We start from the raw sequence: 18,231 nt of genomic DNA, 5'->3' as shown, positions 1-18,231 counted from the left end.
ACTTACACACACGCACAAAAACTTACACGCACACACGAAAACACACGCACACACAAAAACTTACACACACACACACACGAAAACTTATGCACACACACGAAAACTACCATATCACAGTTATATTGTCTTAATTTTTCAAATTTCATTTTGAATTTCTATCGTGAAATGCAAGAGTTGGAATATTTCAGTTGTGACTTTCTGTGCTTTACCTTCTCACAGTTACATTCTCTTGATTTTTCAAAGTTCATTTTGAATTTCTGTCATGAAATGCAAGAGTTGGAAAATTGGGGTCTTAGTCCACCAGCTCAGTATTGGGGACCCAGTCCACCAGCCTGAACGGTGGAAATTCACTAGCTCAGAATTGGAGTCATAGTCCACCAGCCTGAATGGTGGAAATCCACTAGCTCAATATTGGGGTCTCAGTCCACCAGCCTGAATGGTGGAAATTCACTAGCTCAGAATTAGGGTCATAGTCCACCAGCCTGAATGGTTGAAATTCACTAGCTCAGAATTGGGGTCTTAGTCCACAAGCCTGAATGGTTGAAATTCACATTAGACGAGGTTACGTGCGCACACACACACAGAGAGAGACGACTAACACACAGGGACAACACACACACAAAGAGACGACACCTAACCTTTTCCGGCGAGTATGGTTAGGTTAGGTTAGGCTAGATTAAGTTAGGTTAGGTTAAGTTAGGTTAGGTTAGCCCACGTACGCTTCACTTAGGTTAGCTTAGGTTAGGTGAGAGACAGGCAAAAAGTTAGGTGTATGATTAGGTTAGGTTAGGTTAGATTAAGTTAGGTTAGGTTAAGTTAGGTTAGGCTAGGTTAGCCTACGTACGCGCGCGTACGTAGGCTAACCTAGCCTAACCTAACTTAACCTAACCTAACTTAATCTAACCTAACCTAATCATACACCTAACTTTTTGCCTGTCTCTCACCTAACCTAAGCTAACCTAAGTGAAGCGTACGTGGCTAACCTAACCTAACTTAACCTAACCTAACTTAATCTAGCCTAACCTAACCTAACCATACTCGCCGGAAAAGGTTAGGTGTCGTCTCTTTGTGTGTGTGTTGTCCCTGTGTGTTAGTCGTCTCTCTCTGTGTGTGTGTGCGCACGTAACCTCGTCTAATGTGAATTTCAACCATTCAGGCTGGTGGACTAAGACCCCGATTCTGAGCTAGTGAATTTCCACCATTCAGGCTGGTGGACTATGACCCTAATTCTGAGCTAGTGAATTTCCACGATTCAGGCTGGTGGACTGAGACCCCAATATTGAGCTAGTGGATTTCCACCATTCAGGCTGGTGGGCTATGACCCCAATTCTGAGCTAGTGAATTTCCACCTTTCAGGCTGGTGGACTGGGTCCCCAATACTGAGCTGGTGGACTAAGACCCCAATTTTCCAACTCTTGCGTTTCATGACAGAAATTCAAAATGAACTTCGAAAAATCAAGAGAATGTAACTGTGAGAAGGTAAAGCACAGCAAGTCACTACTGAAATATTCCAACTCTTGCATTTCACGATAGAAATTCAAAATGAAATTTGAAAAATTAATACAATGTAACTGTGATATGGTAGTTTTCGTGTGTGTGCATAAGTTTTCGTGTGTGTGTGTGTGTAAGTTTTTGTGCGTGTAAGTTTTTGTGTGTGTGTAAGTTTTTGTGAATGTGTGTAAGTTTTTGTGTGTGCGTATGTTTTCGTGTGTGTGTGTAAGTTTTGTGTGTGTGTGTGTAAGTTTTTGAGTGTGTGTGTAAGTTTTTGTGTGTGTGTGTGTGTGTGTTTGTTTTTGTGTGTGTATGTTTTTGTGTGTGTGTGTGTAAGTTTTTGTGTGTGTGTGTAAGTTTTTGTGTGTGTGTGTGTAAGTTTTTGTGTGTCTAAGATCTTGTGTGTGTAAGTTTTTAAGTTTGTGTGTTAGTTTTAGTGTGTGTGTGTATAAGTTTTCGTGTGCATGTGTAAGAGTTCGTGTTCATTTTACTTTACTTGTTAATGTGTATCTTTTATTGTTAATGTGTTAGTTTTCGTGTTAATTAGTAACTTTTCTTGTGCATTTGTAAGTTTTCGTGTGTGTGTGTGTGTGTGTGTGTGTGTGTGTGTGTGTATGTGTGTGTGTGTGTGTGTGTGTGTATGTGTGTGTGTGTAAGTGTGTGTGTGTATGTGTGAGTGCATGTTTGTATGTGTTTCTGTGGTTTTATCTGTTTGTGTGAGTTTTTTAGTGTGTGTGTGTTTTTTTGGGTGTGTGTGTTTGTGTTTTGTGTGTGTGTGTGTTTGTGTGTGTGTGTGTGTGTGTGTGTGTGTGTGTGTGTGTGTGTGTTTGCGTTGTTCTTTGTGTTTTGGTTGGTGTTTGTGCGTTTTGGAGTGGTCGTGTGTGAGCGTTTTTGTTTTTGTGTTAGTGTGTGATGGTTTGATTTTTTGTGCTAGTGTGTTTGTTTTAGTTTGTTTTTTGTTTTGTGTGTGTGTTTTTTTTTTTTGTTTTGTGTGTTTGTTGTGTGTGTGTTTTAGTTTGTTTTTGTGTGTGTGTGTGTGTTTTGTGTGCTGTTTGTGTGTTGTGTGTGTGTTTTTTGTGTGTGTGTGTGTTTTTGTGTGTGTGTGTGTGTGTTTTTGTGTGTGTGTGTGTGTGTTTTTGTGTGTGTGTGTGTGTGTGTTTTTGTGTGTGTGTGTGTGTAGTTTTGTGTGTGAGTGTGTGTGTTTTGTGTCTGTGTGTGTGTGTGTTTTTGTGTTTGTGTGTGTGTGTTTTTTTTTTGTGTGTTTGTTTTTGTTGGTGTGGTGGTTTTTGTGTTGTTTGTTTGTTTTTGTTTTTTATTTTGGTGTGTTTGTTGTGTGTGTGTGTGTGTTTTTATTTTTTTGTTTGTGTTTGTTTTTGTTTGTGTGTGTGTGTGTTTGTGTATGTATGTGTGTGTGATTGTCTGTGTGTCTATGTCTGTGTTTGTGTGTTGTGTGTGTGTGTGTGTGTGTGTGTGTGTGTGTGTGTGTGTGTGTGTGTGTGTGTGTGTGTGTGTGTGTGTGTGTGTGTGTGTGTGTGTGTGTGTGTGTGTGTGTGTGTGTGTGTGTGTGTGTGTGTGTGTGTGTGTGTGTGTGTGTGTGTGTGTGTGTGTGTGTGTGTGTGTGTGTGTGTGTGTGTGTGTGTGTGTGTGTGTGTGTGTGTGTGTGTGTGTGTGTGTGTGTGTGTGTGTGTGTGTGTGTGTGTGTGTGTGTGTGTGTGTGTGTGTGTGTGTGTGTGTGTGTGTGTGTGTGTGTGTGTGTGTGTGTGTGTGTGTGTGTGTGTGTGTGTGTGTGTGTGTGTGTGTGTGTGTGTGTGTGTGTGTGTGTGTGTGTGTGTGTGTGTGTGTGTGTGTGTGTGTGTGTGTGTGTGTGTGTGTGTGTGTGTGTGTGTGTGTGTGTGTGTGTGTGTGTGTGTGTGTGTGTGTGTGTGTGTGTGTGTGTGTGTGTGTGTGTGTGTGTGTGTGTGTGTGTGTGTGTGTGTGTGTGTGTGTGTGTGTGTGTGTGTGTGTGTGTGTGTGTGTGTGTGTGTGTGTGTGTGTGTGTGTGTGTGTGTGTGTTATCCCGGCGGCGCTTCTCTGGTCCGGGGGACCTTTGGGGGCCGGGGGAGGGCCTTTGGGGCACAGGGAGGGCTTTTGGGCACAGGGAGGGCCTTTGGGGGCCTGGGGGACTTTTGGGGCCCGGTGGAGGGCCTTTGGGACCCCGTTGGTCCTTTGGGAGCTCGTTGGGGCTTTGGGGGGGCCCGGGGATGGCGATGGGGGGTCTGGGTGGGTGTTTGGGGCACTGGGAGGGCCTGTGGGTGCCTGGGGGACATTTGGGGACCGGTGGAGGGACTTTGGGACCCCGTTGGTCCTTTGGGAGCCCGGGGGACCTTTGTGGACCAGGGGAGGGCCTTTGGGGCAGTTGGGGGCCGGTGGAGGGCCTTTGGGACCCCGTTGGTCCTGTGGGAGCTCGCAGGGCATTTGGGGGGCACGGGGAAGGGCTTTGGGGGTCTGTGTGGGCCTTGGGGGGCGCCGGTGGCCCTTTGGGAGCTTGGGGGGCCTTTGAGGGTCCGGGGGGACAGTTGGGGGCCTGGGGGACATTTGGGGACCGGTGGAGGGCCTTTGGGAGCTTGGGGGGCTTTTGAGGACCGGGGGCTTCCTTCGGGGTTGGGGTAGGAGGATTGGAACCCTTTGGGGTTGGGTTAGAGGACCTCACAACACTGTTCATATGAAACTTGTGTATTATAACGACCACACTCAAAACCTCTTCCAAAATCTCTTCAAAAATCTTCTTTTAAAATGTCTCTATCTGTTTCGCCGAAATAGTTCCATAACCTGTCTAAAAACGGTTTCGCCCAAATAATCCCTAAACGCAAATTCAGCGTGTTCCTTTGTTATTGGCATCTCTGCGCTAACGCATTTCAAATTAATAGGAAACCTTTTCGCGCGCTAAAACAATTCATCGCTAAGATGTGTTTTGCCTAATTGTTTCCTTGTCCTTTGGTTATTAATATCCTTTGGAGTTCGACCAAAAGAGTTGTTCCCGAGGCAAAGACATTAATGATTTGGATCTATTCCTGGAGAAATGTTTCTAGGGCGAAAATTTTTAAAGTCTGACAGATGATGTCAGTGATTGATTGATCTGTCAAGAAAGGGGAAATTAATTTGTTGTTTCTAAGGGGAATTATTGATTCACGATAGGTGAATTGAGGTCGACAGCACAGGTGTTCCAAGGTCGATGTTGTTGTTGTTGTAAGTGCACGCTCTCAGCGAATGTCAAGGTCGTTGTTGATGTTGTGAAATTTAGGTCATTGACCCCATTAACCACGTGTTCTCCCTAATGACTCTATGCCCATATTTGGTGACCCGTCAGTATTCTATGCCCATATATGGACCATAAACCACGTGGTTCGTACCGGTGTTGTAAGTGCACGCTCTCAGTGAATGTCAAGGTCGTTGTTGTTGTTGTTGACACACTTTGATTACGCAATCAATTTAGGTCATTGACCCCATTAACCACGTGTTCTCCCTAATGACTCTATGCCCATATATGGACTCCCGTCAGTATTCTATGCCCATATAAGGAGTCCCGTTCGGAGTCGGACCCCCTCCTCTACTAGCCACAACGCATACATCTTTCTTAGCAATTTCAATCTCACTGTCAATGCATCTGCGAAATATAGTTCAGCAATCAATCCCAGAATACTGGCATGACGCCAGCGCACAACGGAATATAGCGAGATGTTCACTTGTCAACCACAATAAGTCTGTGGACGACATAGTCCAAGACAAGTCCATACCACGCTATTAGAATAATTGTCAAATTGTTGGTAAACTTTGAACTAGTCAATAAGTCTGTGGGAGACATAGTCCAAGCCATGTAGGTTTGGTCTAGGACCTATGTGCCGCCAATGATCCATAATAATTAGATATGGTGTAAGACCAACCAATTATTGAGGTTTTTTCATTTGCAATATTTTGGAACTCATGTAAGTTTCAAACAGTTCGTGGTAATGAACTGTAAGTAAGGAGCGACCTGGCTCAATAGTAACCAAAACTCTAAAAAAATGAGTTTTGATACCAATAGATACATCAACAGAATCAGATTTTTATGTTGATTTCAAATATATAAAGTTTCGTCAAGTTTAGTCTTACCGTCAAAAGCTACGCGCCTGAGAAAATTTGCCTTATTTTTTCAAAAAAGGGAGAAACGCTGATTTTTTTTTCTCAAAGTCACCCGATCGAAATTTTGAGATAGCCATTTTGTTCAGCATGGTCGAAAAACATAATAACTATGTCTTTGAGGATGACTTAATCCCCCATAGTCCCCGGAAGAAAGGCTACAAATTATTAAATTTGCCCAGTGTTTACATATATTATTGGTTATTGGGAAGTATACAGACGTTTTCAGGGGGGATTTTTTCTGGTAGTGGGGGGGGGGAGGGATCGGGGGTTATGTGAGAGGACCTTTCCATGGAGGAAGTTTTAATGGGGGGAGGGGCATTGCTAGGAAGTGGGCACCGGATTTCCCAGCATTATTTAATAAAAACGATAAGAAATTAAGTAAAAAAAAAAAAAAAACAAGTTTTCAACTGAAAAACTTTTCAGCGGCAAAACTTAAAACGAAAAGAAATTATTACTTATGTGATTGGGTTCGCCCATTAGTCAATACCTTGCTCTTTACGCTAAAGTTTTTTTTAGTAGTTTCATAAGAGCTATTTATTCTAATTAACGGCATTTGTGATTAAGGGGTCATTCTTAAAGAATTGGAAAAACTCGAACTTTAGCGTAAAGAGGGAGGTATTGACTAGGGGGGTGTATCCCCCTAATATACATAATAAAAATATATGAATATAGAAGTTCGGTCCGTAAGTTAATTCGTAAGTTACATATATATATTACTAATAAAAAAGTTCGTAAATAAAATTTAAAAACTTTCGAGAAAGCCATTTAGCCAAAAAATGTAAAATTATTATTATTCGTCTTAATTATTCATGTACGGTGAGCCAAAATCGAAACCTGCATTAATTTAAAAACGTTCAGAAATTAAATAAAAAAACAAGTTTTTTAACTGAAAGTAAGGAGCGACATTAAAACTTAAAACGAATAGAAATTATTCCGTATAAAAAAGGGGCTGTCCCTACTCAACGTCTCGCTCTTTACACTAAGGTTTGACTCTTTCTCACAACTCTATTTTTTAAAACAATAAAAAAAAATTAGCGTAAAGAGGGGGTTGAGGATGGGACAGCCCCTTTCATATACGGAATAATTTCTGTTCTTTTTAAGTTTTAATGTCGCTCCTTACTTTCAGTTAAAAAAACTTGTTTTTTTTTTCTTTTTTATTTAATCACAACATAAAGCAGGATGTTGCTTATATTTCGACACAGATACCCAGGAGGTTTTATTCACGCAACAGCTGTTTTTAACAATAGAAACCAAAAAAAGAATCATTAGCATCCTTCTTAGCTTAACATCTTCTGCCACACTATTAAAATCAGTATGCCCGGTTGTTGTTTTGTGCCAAAAATTTTAAGAATTCTTTGGCCTATTTATCTAATTTTTCTCTTAGATCTTACCTTGAAATCTACTTTATCGTTGAGAGGGGGGGGGGATTCATTGTTTAATTGCTTATATTTTGTATTGGAATATCAAGAATATAAAACCATGGTAGATCAGTTAGCATATTCTTGTGAAAATTTGGATCTCCTCCGTTTTTTTTTTTTTTTTTTGCTGGATGGAAAGCTGAAACGAAAATGTAGGTTGTTAGCGCTATTTAGAATATGAATACAATACTCTCGACATTTTCAATCTCCTTGACAGTGGCGTTAATTCACAGAAATTTAGGGAGAGGGGGGGGGGGGTAAATATTTTTTCAACATCTAGGGAGGGGTGCAAATTTGTCTTCTTTAGAATATTTAAAATGAAAATAACAGATAAGGCAGTTTTCAATGAAAATATTCCCAAAAAGGTGTCTTTCAAAATCTAGGGCGAGCAAAAAATCTATGGGACAGAGGCCCCCGGCCCACCTCCAATTGACACCGCTGCTCCTTTAACCCACTTTTAAACAGAGGTTTTTGAAACAGAACATGGACCAAAACAGTGACTTGTTTAAAAAAAAAAGTATTCAAATCCATTGTATATAACGGCGAACATGGCATTCATTTGAATTAAGGAAACAGAAGACTTTGGATTCAAATCTGAATCTCTTCAAGGGTTAACTAGCACTTCACATTGCTTTGAAGGGGGGGGGGGGCGTGTAGGAATTCATTGTTTCGTTGCTAAGATTTTGGCTTTAAAATAGCGAAAGTAAAAAAATTTGGTAGACTAGTTAGCAGATTTCAGCAAAATTCAGATTTCTTCTCGCTCTTCTTTGTTGGGTGGAAATCTGAAATCGAGGATTTGGGATGTTAACCTAAATTCGGATATGAACATAATAGGCCTACTCTCGCTATAACGAATCTCCTTGAACTTCACTTTCTTAACGGAGGCTCTTAAAACAGAACATAGGCGTGATAAAAAAAAAAAAAAAAAATCAGATCCTCCGTGTGAAACAGCAACCATGGCATTCATTCGGAATCGGGAAATAGAAGATTTTGGAGTCAATTCCAAATCTTTCCATGATTAGATTTTATCATCTTGGGACAAAACCGTCCTTCAGCCCTTAACCAACAACCCAAATGCTATTTGTTCAACTTCCGCCTCGAGAAAGGAAGTAATTATTTAAAAATAACAGGGTAGGTCGATAGATATCGGGGACGGGAGAGGGTCCCTTAGGTTTTTCATCCCCTGGATTTTAAAAATATCTTTGTTTGTAGTTTTATAAAGCTAAGGCTTTTCAAGCAAAAACTGCAAAATTTTTTATTCAAAATCTTATTACAGACTCCTCTAACATCTTATAACAGGCTCTTGTAAAATCTTATAACATACACTGATGAGAGTGTACATCTGCTGATGACGGTCACTGTCTATGTGATCGAAATATCCAGAATTTTTTGTCATTGTTTTTCACTGTCTAATAAAAGGATTTATCCCTACTTGAACTGTTCTTTGTACGTTATATTTAGTTTTAAAGATACACCAAGTTCTATTTTTAGAATTTGCTTCGAAATTTGTTGTAGATTGTAAAATAAGTTAAAAAGATGCAAAAAACATACAAAAATAGGAAACGTTTCCTAACTGTGAAGTTAGTTTAGATCATTCTCTAAGAAAGGGTCTAAGTGATATCATTATTCCGGTTTGGTGAATGGATAGATACGATACTGTGAGTCCAATGTGAGTACAACTTTATTTGCATTTCATATGCATTTTGGGTAGTTACGGTTATTCCGACCACACTCAAGAAGTGAAGTTAGGTTAATCATAATGAAATATACCAAAATCTGATAAAAATATGATACTTTAGAAACAAAATTATGGAAACTACAACATAGAATTATGGAAAGCAGGCCGCCCAGAACGCATTATATTAAATACCTAACCAACTCTATACAATAAATATTTAATTAAAATATACCTGCACAGAAGTTTATCTCACGGGCTAAGCTGATTATCTCCGAATGCAGACAGAGAAACCAGTTTTTCTCAGATCAAGAACTTGAGCGTAGTCGCTATAATAGACAAGTACCAAAACTTGTATCTGCTAATTTATTTTCATTTTATTTTAATTTGAATATAAAATATTGAAAATTTCACTTTCCAAGGGGTTACCTATTCTAAATCACCTAATGTACATTTAGGAGCACCGCTTGTTTCGCCTAGCGTGGAACACTAGGCACCACACGCAGGCGCACTTCATCTACGCCGCATCTTCTAACACCACACATGGCACACACAGCATATACATAATTTTTGGAAGTGGGCACTCCCTCATATTTTTTAACTAAGGCTGTGAGTGAGAAAAAAAGGATATAACCCATCCTGGCAAAAATAAAACCTCCCAACTCTTTGAGAACTAAATCAAATGGTAGAAAATAGGATCTCGAATTAATTCAGGTTGGTTAGCTTGAGGGGATATGCTGTAAATCCAAGTTTTATTGTTTTAACTATCGTCTCTTATATTACCGCCACTGTCTTAGAAGCCGGTAGTCAATAAACAACAAAAACTAAAAATAACTTGCTTATAAAATAGAGTTAATTTTCCACTTTACAAAATTTTGTTTTCAGGTAAACCATCGTAGCAAATTAGCATTTACAGTATCCAAGTATACATATAAATTTGGCAACTACAATATTGTCTAAAATTGTACAATACAGAGAAGATTAGCATGGCCCCTGCGTATAGATGACACGCAAAATCGTGAAGCGTTCCACATTTTTTTAAAATTCTGTTTCAATTTTCAGAGTCTTTTTTATTAATCGAATGCTTTTAATAAACAGAAATCTTTCCGGTGTCGGAACTCAATTTGAATTCTTACTCAAATTTTTGGAGCCAAGACTTAGTGTGGTAAGTCCGCTCATACAGTGGTGTCAATCCATGAAAAAATAGGTGGGGGAAGGTGTGGGCAAAGTTTATTTATCCAAATCTAGGAGAAAGGCAGATTTGTCTTCTTTAAATTCAATACATATTTAAGAAAACATTGCTAAATTGTGTCGCAATGTAAATATGAAAAAAGAGGTTAGGTTAGAAACCATTTAATATAATCCGTTCTGGGGGGAGGGCTGATTTCCATAATTGTCTGTTGTAGTTTCCATAATTTTGTTACTAAAATATTTTATTTTCATCATACTTATGTATATCAAACAGTTCGTGGTAACGAACTGTAAGTAAGGAGCGACCCGGCTCAAAAGTAACCGTAAGTCTAAAAAACGGAATTTTGATACCAATAGGTACATCAAAAGAATCAGATTTTTATGCCAATTTCAAATATATAAGTTTAGTTCAAGTTTCGCCTCCTCAACGCCTCGCTCTTTATGCTAAAGTTTGACTCTATCTCACAACTTTATTTTTTAAAACAATAGTATAATACAACTAGGATATTTCAATAGCATGGGAATACACCAGAAATGGCGAAGAGAACTTTATTTGGAGCAACTCTAAAAGTTTTGGAGATTAAAATCAATGAAACAATTTGCACTGAAAGTTGCGCATTAGTTTGAGAGCCCCTTAATAAGAATATATAAGCAAAATATTTCAAGTTCGTATAAAACAATGAATATTTTTTCAGGGAAAAGAACCCAAAAAGCATGACAGCCCAAAAAAGATCTAAATTTTTAAGGATATTTTTCGTTGACCTGACCATCAAAACAGGGGCATCAATAAACGAAATTGTAGGGATGGGGTGGTGTAGGGGTGGGCATTTTTAATTTTTCATGAAGATGGAAAGAGTATTATTTTAAAATCTAGGGTGGATGTTTTTTTACTTTTAAAATAAAAATACCAAAAGAGGTATTTTTTAGAATATCGAGGTGCAAGTGTCCCCTGCCCTTCCTCCAAATGTTGCTATTAATATAAAAAAGTCATTTTCTGACTTTGTTTCATTTATAAGGAATTCATTTGAATGATTACCCTTCCTTAGGGAGAAAACTACGATTTATTTTGCATATTTACACGTGCTAGGCATGTGTAAATATTATACTTCAAATAAATATTATAAATTACTTGCAATCTCTCTAACATAAGAATTAATCTGCTTGAAAAGTAATTCTTTTTTATTAGCCTTTTAATCTTTGCGAAAAAAAAACATTGGTAGTTTATTTCTTGATAAATTGGAAAGTTTTGGGCACTTATTCTGTACTATTTTCTTTTTCATAGTCTTTTGATAATTTCCAAAATATTGAAAATTAATATAACTTTTTGATAACTTCATTTTTAGTTTTGACTTTGCTTCCGTTTTACAAAGAAATCCCAGGAAGATCTTTATATTTTACCTTTAAGTATGTTTTATAGCGGATAATCGTGCATACGGCAGGGGAGGGGTGGAGGTGTGGTGCTTACAGAGTCCCACTATAGTAAGAGCAAATCGCCATTTTCATTTCAAAATAAAGCAAAACTAAACTCGTTAATAAACTTCCACACTCTAACATGAATTCGAATCTCTCATATGAAACAATGAATTTGGACTTGAACTAAAACCCCGATTTTCAATTTGAACGTTTGCCTTGTCAGACATCTCTTCTCTGAGCAAGTCTAATTATGTTTATCACAGAGCAGCATTTAGAAATGAACAGAATATCTGCCCACATGAAATATATTTTGGACGAAGTAGCCTAAGATTGTAGCCTTTTGCTATACAAGCAAAAGTCAGCCCTCCTGTCAAAGCCTGAACTAACCATGATTTTTTATTCTCAGCAGACAGTAATTTAAAGAGCAATGAACCATACTTTCCCATTCATGTTTTTTTTTTCTTTCAAATTAAATTTTGGCAGCCGCAACTTTCCACGACAGCAACAGTATACATACCATATGTTGATACCGCTGTGATGCTTCTTTAAAAGTTTCCGATTCTCTGTTGAGCAACAATGTGCTAAAGTCATCACCAGAAATAACTCGTATACTCCCCTCGTAATGTACCGTGTTACCTGAAAATTACGATCGTTAAACTGGATGATAGGTAATTATCTTTGTTTGGTTAATAACATAATATGTCCCGAGGATTCAAGAAAAATGTTTCGGGCGAACATACGAAAAAATAGGCATGACCATGGTAGGCACCAAGGCCGTATACGGGGGGGAGGGGTAGTGGGTTGTAACTCTATATCCGAATTTTCCGTTAGACTCATAACAACGTAACAAAAATGCATATAAAAAATTTTTTGCTGCGTTTTTTAAAGTTTGTTTGTACCCCCCCCTTCCCCCGAAAAAAGTCCTGGATACGGCCCTTGTAGGCACATATGCAGGAACGCAAAACGGTAGGGGATGACAACCTTTTATTTAGGTATAAGACTAGAATTGGTGCTTTTGAGAAGGAAATATGCTAAGAAAAACAATTCTTACATCGATGCAGAAAAATTGTAGTTAACGAATTACGAAAGCGACTCAACAATACTTCACTCCCCAACCGCTTTCTTCTAAGGTGCAAATATATGGTCCGAATTATATATTTCCCATACATTTTGCCATGCATCACTCTTGTTTCAACTCGTGTACCCGTAAATTGAATCAAAGCAGACGAAATCAAGAAATAGAAAAACACACAGGAAATATATAACTGCGGCTATATATTTGCGCATTGGGGGAGGGGATAAAGCATGGTGGAATCGCATTCAAAATTTGTTAGCCACAATTTTTCTGCATGTAAGGAAGTAAAAATTGTTTTCTTAACATGTTTCTTTACCAATAGCCTCAATTCTAGGCTAATACCCCTTTTTTCAGTAAAGGTTAAATCAGCCAACTAGCGATATTACTGGGAACGAAGATATCGGTTGTATTATGATTTTTTCCATGAATTAACTAATTATTTTATTCATACTAAAAAGAAATTTACTTTTACAGTAAATGGTTATTTGACCCATGAAGCATGACTTTTAGGGGAGCCTAAGTTTTTACACAATAATAAACAAGATAAATACAATAAACAGTACACTCGATTACACACTACATGAAAATAGGCAGATAAAACAAAGAAAACAGTAAAAAAAAGAATATACACAAGAAAACAGTAAATTAAAAACAGTTTTTTAATGAATGTTCTTTCCAAGGTGGTGCCCACCTTCCAAAGCTTTGTGCAAATATCATGACGCCATGTGTGCCGCAAAGTTCCGCAATGCTTGTCAAAGTTTCTGCTACACATGGCATAGTTTGTGTCACACTTTCGCCATGCGTGGCGCGCACTACCTGGTGTACGTGATTACTGAAAGTGCAAGCCTCCTCTGTTCTGTCAACAACTTTAATCCTAATTACGTCCTAGGTAACGAAGCTTTATTTCAAGTTCAAGGCGGTTGTGCATTTATCCCCCTTTGTCCTTGAATCTAAATGAACCAAATTCAATATCATTTTGATGAGGATATTACTACGAGCACATTTGAAGTGCTTTAATTTATTGCCATCACACCTATTTATTGCAATACAAATCACATTGAAAAAAAAAAATATAATTTGTCGTTTCCCAGTAACACTCACATATTGCTATTGTCTTTTTGAAGACAATAAAATTAAAATTCGCTAATCTGAATGCTTGAAAAGAAAAATTTCTTTCAGTAAGCCCATTCTAGATGGGACTATTCTGTTCAACGCTTCACAGAAATTATGTTGAAGACAGTGTTCGGTTATTAGATGGGGCTACAGTGGGCCTGTGCCCCTTAGATATTTTTGCTACCTATTCTATATTTTAAAAATACCTTGTGCGGGGGTCTAAAAAAAATTAAAAATTCCATCCCGTAGATATTAAAAATAAATCCCCCCCCCGCGTTTAGTGAAATTTGGGTCAAATTAAAGTATGATTCCCGTTGACTTTACTACCCTATAATAAACTTTTGGATCGTTGGACATGTTAGAAAAATACCCGTTCTATCCACTAAAACGAGGCAAAAAAAACCTCCAAAATACAAGATATTATTCGACCCTGTTATTTGTACCCAAAGTTTACCTCCTTTTGTTTTTGACAGTAATTTCCTGGCAGAAAAAAACTATAGCTACTTGTCCTCTCCCCCTTCCCTATGAAAGGGGGAAGGTGATCTAGATAAATGTTGGACAATGATGTCTTTAATTTCATTTCACTTTAATCTTTGACTAGCTCTCTCTCTTGTTATTAGCACAATACCCAAGTAATTATTGCTCACAATAGAAAAGAATGAATAAAAAAAATAATCCATAGTAAATATATAAAAAGTACAATAAAACAAATTAAAAATAATATCAAGGCATATTTAAGTAACACACAGACTCTCAACTCTAAACTATATACCGCGCACAAGAGAAGAGTTCTGATGAAACTAGCATACCGAAGATAGGAAATCCATTCCCAAATGCTAAACATTTTTAGTTGGATATTCGGCACGGGTCTTAATCATATGGGTCTTACTATATAACAGTAGCACCAATTCGGGATGATGAAACCGTTTAGCAAATATAGTTTATGAGGATCACAGTTCATATAATTATCCAGTATGATCATTCCCTATCTCACCCATTATAAAAACCCGGACCGGGGTGCGAGTGCTCCAGAGAACGTAGAAACATAAGTGGTATCAGATCTTTTAACGGGTAGACAAGTCAGACGCGAAACAATCGGAAACAAGTGGAAACCCACTATTACGAATAATGCACTTTACGCTAAACAATCGGAAACAAGTGGAAACCCGCTATTAATAACTGCACGAAGAAGTGGGAGGAGCTTTTTGTTCTCACCGAGAACGAAGACAAGAAATGATCTGCGATAAGCTTACTGGATAATTATATGAACTGTGATGAGGATATAGAAGATTGTTGGGCATTATCTCTTAGATGAAAACAACATCTCGAGACCATCAAACTGGAACTGGAAGCAGAAACATTATCTGTCTGCATAACATCAGCTGTCAAAGATTTTTTTTTTATCAGAGAAATAGAATTACCTACCCTTGCCGTTTCCTCTATTACTAGGAGTGAGCTAGATCAATTTTCGAGAATATACAGCGAATGTGACTTCTACCATCTTGGGGACAGAGAAGAGAGTTGGGCAAACCTTCTCCGAATTGCTGCTAAGATATGAGCTATAATTCCGGCGTTGGTCATGTGCAGAAACTTGTTGAGACTGTCCTTCCATCCATCTCGCCGTCTGCTCTGGGAGCAAGACCGACTGTGGACTATGGTCCTTGTGCTGTGGGCTGCCGCAGCGTATTATGGGGCACATAGACACTTATATGTTACATGTGCTGATTAAATTAATCTTATTCTTTTGTCGATGGGATTACATTTCTATTAATTTTTCTTAGTATTTCCTTCGGTCAAACTTTAAGAAAATACATCCTTTTCACAATAGTTATTATGGTAGTTGACAATAGTTATAAATCATAAAATATTGTTACCAGCTTACGATTGTTCATTTTGAATTGTAAGATTTATTGTGCTTTTGTAATACAGCCTGAATATTAAACGAATAACACAAGGCTATATACTATCATTAGTTCCTATTTTGCTTTAAATTATTATTAAAGTATTTGTGAATTTTGTGATACATACAAATCCCGTTAGCAATGACGTTTATAAAGTGGTCATCTAAAAAACATTTACTCACTCCTGGGCTAAGGGGTTGAAGTCATATACTATTTCGGATAGCGCACTTCATGAAACAAGGAAGTACACAAACTATAGGAGGTTCGGTGGCAGGTGCATGACTTTGTTTCAACTTGGGAGGCATGGTTAGGCCTTTAGTTTGAAGTCCCAAGTTCACGACTCCCAAACTTTTGATAACAAAGTTACTTCTCTTTAAAGGGCTCATTCTTGTCAGGGCTACCTACAGTAGTGAATAAACTCTCTGCCGGGACCAGGGGAGAATCCAGGATTTATTTAGGGGGGGGGTGTAAAATATGTTTATCCGATAAAAAAATTAGGGGGGGAAATTGGTTGGTCCGATAAACTTGCGTGAGGAGCAAGTTTAATTAACGCAAACTTGAGTTAATTAAGTAAATTACACTACTTTAGACTACGCTAGGGGGGCACCCCCTGGATCCGTTACTGGCCGAGACTATCTCAAACAGAACTTAGTTCAACGTAATGTAGCCATATAGAATAACCTTCCAGCAGAGGTTATCCAAAAAAACCTATTCTTGGATGCTTCATAAGATAGAATAGTAACCATTTTACAATGAAATATGATAATTCCCAGGACTAGCAGCATATCGTCGGGTGGCGGTGCCTTGAAACATGGTTAAAACAGCTTTAAATTGAAATCGTCAACCTTAGTTTTAGTTATACTTGTAAATATAAGTAGTTTTTGAAATGTTGGATAGGTCCATTTATGGAGTGAAAAATACAGGTTTCAATGTTTTTCTCATTCTCATATTGCAAAAACTTCCCTATGCCAGCCTTAGAATTAATTTCAGTGCCACACTAGAGGCGACGAAAAAAAGGAGAATACAAAAAGGAGATATTTCAATGCTTCCCTTACGAAAAATTTTTTTTCTTGTTACTCAAGATGGGGGACTGTAATTCTCTCACTCTCAAATTGTAAAACTTGCCTATACCAGCCTTAGAATTAATTTCAGTGCCCTCTAGCGTCGACAAAAAAAGGAGATACTTCAATGCTTCCCTTACGAAAAAATGATTTTCCTTGTTGCTCAAGATGGGGGACTGTAATTCTCTCACTCTCATATCATGAAACTTCTCTGTACGGGGCTTAAAATTAATTTCAGTACCCCCCTCCCAGTTGCGACAAAAAAGGGTGATACTTCAATGCTTCTCTTACGAAAAAGTGATTTTCCTTGTTGCTGAAGATGAGGGGAAGAATTTTGTACATTCAGGCCACAGTATATAAATAATAAATTAAGATAATTATATTATCTTTATACAATGATTCAGGCCCTCAGATTTTCAAAAACGTGAGAAAAATGTTAGACGCGTAATCGCTAAACGAGGAAAGGAATCTTATTTTAAAGATAATAACAAATATGATATTGTCGCTCTTATGCTTGAGTGTAAGACTTGAGCGTAAAAGCTTAAAAGCTTAAGCGCAGTTCTTTTATATTGGGCTCTCGACTATGATGATCCAACGATGCATCGATCCAACCCCATTTTCGAGGGATTATGCAGATTGAATTATCATTGTCGTTTGCAAACAGTAAAACCCTAGAGCCATTGAGGTAAATTGAATGCTGAAAAAAGTACCTGCCTCTAAAGACAAACTTTTATTATAACTTACCATGAACTGAATCAACGTTTGTTGTTAAAATACCAAGATATGCAGCTAAACTTATTACTGCTATGACTGATAAAAGTATAAATGAGACGATAATTCCAAGGAATATTCGACAGAATGTCTTTCGCTTCCTGTGCCTATAAGAAAAAAAAGTAAAAATAATAAAAATAAAAATAATTAAAAAATTGACAATATAATAGTATGAAATATAGAATACTAAATGAAAGCAAGAAATACGAAACATGTAAAAAAATAAGAACTGCGAAATAGAATAGAAAACAAGGCCATTTACGAACCAAAGGAAAAAGAAGAAGAAAAAAGCAAAAGCGGTTTGCCAAAGTGAGGAGTATCGAAAAGCTGTAAAATAACCCGTGAATTGAGGACAGAAAATGAAAAAAAAGCTGAAGAACGCACAGCCTGCTTGTTCAAATACAGTAAACACAAGACAATTGAGATGAAAAATGAATTGACATGTTGATGTAAATTTTCTGGTAGGTAGCCTAAGACTAAGAAGAATTGAACAAAAGCATTCAAATGTGTGTAAACTAATGTTAAAACTAACACTTTATATACTTTATAATGCTGATAGTTTATACTAATTTATTAAATTGCACTAAAAGGGAAAAAATGGCAATTTTTTTACAGTTCATGGACGTATTAATTGTTAATAGATTGAAATTTTGAAAATGCTGGGGTATGGTGAGCATGATCAACCGACCAAAATCCAAAAGCAAAGGGCAATTTGCTCCCACCTCCTCTCCTCATCTTGTAGCTGTTCATCTTTCCTGCATCAAACTAACTTCAATTTCCACAGAGGTAGACCTGCTTTTACTCTTCAATTAGGTTGCAAAGACTGGTGTCGTACAAAGCCTTCTCATTCCCATCAAACATGTCATTGTCCTATCATTATGGATGAAACAGGTACCAGCAGTTTTGTTACCAAGGTTTTTGGAGGTGATTTCTCATTGCTTTTGCCCCCCCCCCCACTGTAAAA

General features: G+C 37.8%; 1 protein-coding gene and 1 non-coding gene across 2 annotated transcripts in view; one reads left to right on the top strand and one right to left on the bottom strand.

Annotated features, from left to right (window-relative positions):
• LOC148952538 (uncharacterized) overlaps nt 1-18,231 on the bottom strand; it is a 211,650-nt gene that overhangs the window by 157,957 nt on the left and 35,462 nt on the right. Inside the window, exons 5-6 of the mRNA XM_089089219.1 lie at nt 17,241-17,374; nt 11,864-11,982 (exon numbers count right to left, since the gene is read on the bottom strand). Of these exons, the coding sequence (XP_088945345.1) occupies nt 11,864-11,982; nt 17,241-17,374 (253 nt within the window). The remainder of the gene's footprint in view (nt 1-11,863; nt 11,983-17,240; nt 17,375-18,231) is intronic.
• On the top strand, nt 9,678-9,780 carry LOC148952539 (U6 spliceosomal RNA). The gene has a single exon (XR_016141838.1). It is a non-coding gene; the product is annotated as a U6 spliceosomal RNA (small nuclear RNA).

This window comes from Artemia sp. Qi Xiang Cuo, chromosome 5 (assembly GCF_049724085.1).
Source record: "Artemia sp. Qi Xiang Cuo chromosome 5, ASM4972408v1, whole genome shotgun sequence".
Lineage (NCBI taxonomy): Eukaryota > Metazoa > Arthropoda > Branchiopoda > Anostraca > Artemiidae > Artemia > Artemia sp. Qi Xiang Cuo.
This window is presented reverse-complemented; position numbering and strand designations above follow the sequence as displayed.